Source organism: Cyprinodon variegatus, unplaced genomic scaffold, assembly GCF_000732505.1.
Source record: "Cyprinodon variegatus isolate N-32 unplaced genomic scaffold, C_variegatus-1.0 Scaffold1191, whole genome shotgun sequence".
Lineage (NCBI taxonomy): Eukaryota > Metazoa > Chordata > Actinopteri > Cyprinodontiformes > Cyprinodontidae > Cyprinodon > Cyprinodon variegatus.
Genome location: NW_015151644.1, coordinates 219,198 through 220,837, shown reverse-complemented (window position 1 = coordinate 220,837; position 1,640 = coordinate 219,198). Strand labels below are relative to the sequence as shown.

At 42.1% G+C, this 1,640-nt stretch overlaps 1 protein-coding gene across 1 annotated transcript in view; it reads left to right on the top strand.

Annotated features, from left to right (window-relative positions):
* The window catches only part of LOC107102042 (probable cation-transporting ATPase 13A3), a gene marked incomplete at its 5' end in the record, with an annotated part of 34,079 nt that overhangs the window by 1,808 nt on the left and 30,631 nt on the right, over positions 1-1,640 (top strand). Inside the window, 3 exons of the mRNA XM_015401187.1 lie at positions 140-274; positions 428-500; positions 589-720. Of these exons, the coding sequence (XP_015256673.1) occupies positions 140-274; positions 428-500; positions 589-720 (340 nt within the window). The remainder of the gene's footprint in view (positions 1-139; positions 275-427; positions 501-588; positions 721-1,640) is intronic.

Genomic DNA, 1,640 nt, shown 5'->3' with positions numbered 1-1,640 from the left:
CGATATCGGTTATCGGCTACATGAGTTTTAAAATATCGGCATATCGGATATCGGCCAAAATCCCAATATCGTGCATCCCTAATTTATACGGTTTATTAGCAAAACCATTGATGGAGTTTTCTTCTTTGTTTCCCTCCAGGTTCTGAATCCCTTTTACATCTTCCAGCTGTTCAGTGTTGTTCTATGGACTGCTGAGGACTACTACTACTACGCTACAGCCATAGTTTTAATGTCGGTCATATCAATAGCTACCTCTCTGTATACCATAAGAAAGGTGAGCCCTCTATAGACTGACCTGAAAAGGTTTGAATTAAACAGTTTTTCTACACCAAATTGGAGGATATCCCGATGGGTATCTTTTATGTCCCTGAGCATATAATAAATCTTCCCTCTTCTCTAAAGCAGCAGCTCTTATTATTTTTTGCAGCAATATGTGATGCTCCATGCCATGGTTTCCGCCCACAGCGTGGTCCGTGTGTCTGTCTGCAGAGGAAATAAAGGCATGTTTCAGCTTCCGCTGCTCATCACTGCAGATGGACCCTCTGCTGAACTTTCCGTTCCCTTCATTGCTTGCTATGTTAATCTCAGATATTGAACAGGCCATGTCGACGGAGCTTGTCCCCGGTGATGTCATCTCCATCCCAGCCAATGGAATGGTAATGCCCTGCGACGCCGTGCTCTTCCAAGGAACCTGCGTTGTGAACGAGAGCATGCTGACAGGTGCTGTAAATCCTCTAAAACTCAGGACTACTTTCCTGGAGCCGGCTGCGTAGCCCCCCCCCTGTTTTCAAAGTAAAAACTTCCTCGATCGACAGCTTTTAGAGAAATTACCTCTGGGATGTGTTAAGATGCTGCATGGACTCATTTTTTATGGAGATTTTTACTGAGCATTAAATTCCCTTTTAACTAGAGCTATATGCCCCATTTACACCAGCCTTTTGGAACCGTGTCGAGCACGGTAACCGAGACAACTGTTGAGAGTAAATGGAACATGCTGGTGAAGATTCTCAGTCATCCAGGTCATAGTGAGTCCAAAAAAGTTAAAAAACAATCCACTGAACTCTGTTTCCAAATTTGAAGACGGTTCGCTTCCCATCCAGGAAGCTTTTTCAATTCAAAATGTCAGAAACAGCTTTGAGTTCTAAGATTTATAGAGTGGATCAAAACAAGAAAGGAAGCCATTTATATTGAGAGAGAAAAAACACCCTTAAAGTTATAGGGAAGTTATATTTAAATGTCAAATCATTCTGGCTTAAACATGTAGATAAATGTACTTTTTATCAGACCATATTGTCCCAAAAGTTAGAAAATATTCTATTTAAAAAAAATCCTGTCTTAAAAATCTGTGTTTTCTCGTTATCTTCTGCAGGCCAGTTAGTTCTACGTCAGCCTGAACACCTAAATTCGGTCCAATCATATATCAACGGTCATCTGTCAATCAAATGTTTTCGGTCATAGCATCTTGATTCATATATTGCAGCTACTATACGCAACGGTTGAAATCAGAATCCTTTCCTTTCCCATTGAGTTGCGTTCCAGTGTTTACGGGGATGGACGTCTGTGTCTTCGGCAGGCGTAGAGCTAACAGAACTGGCAGCGTTGCGAGGCAAGGGCTCAAACATGTACGGCTGGAAGCCTTC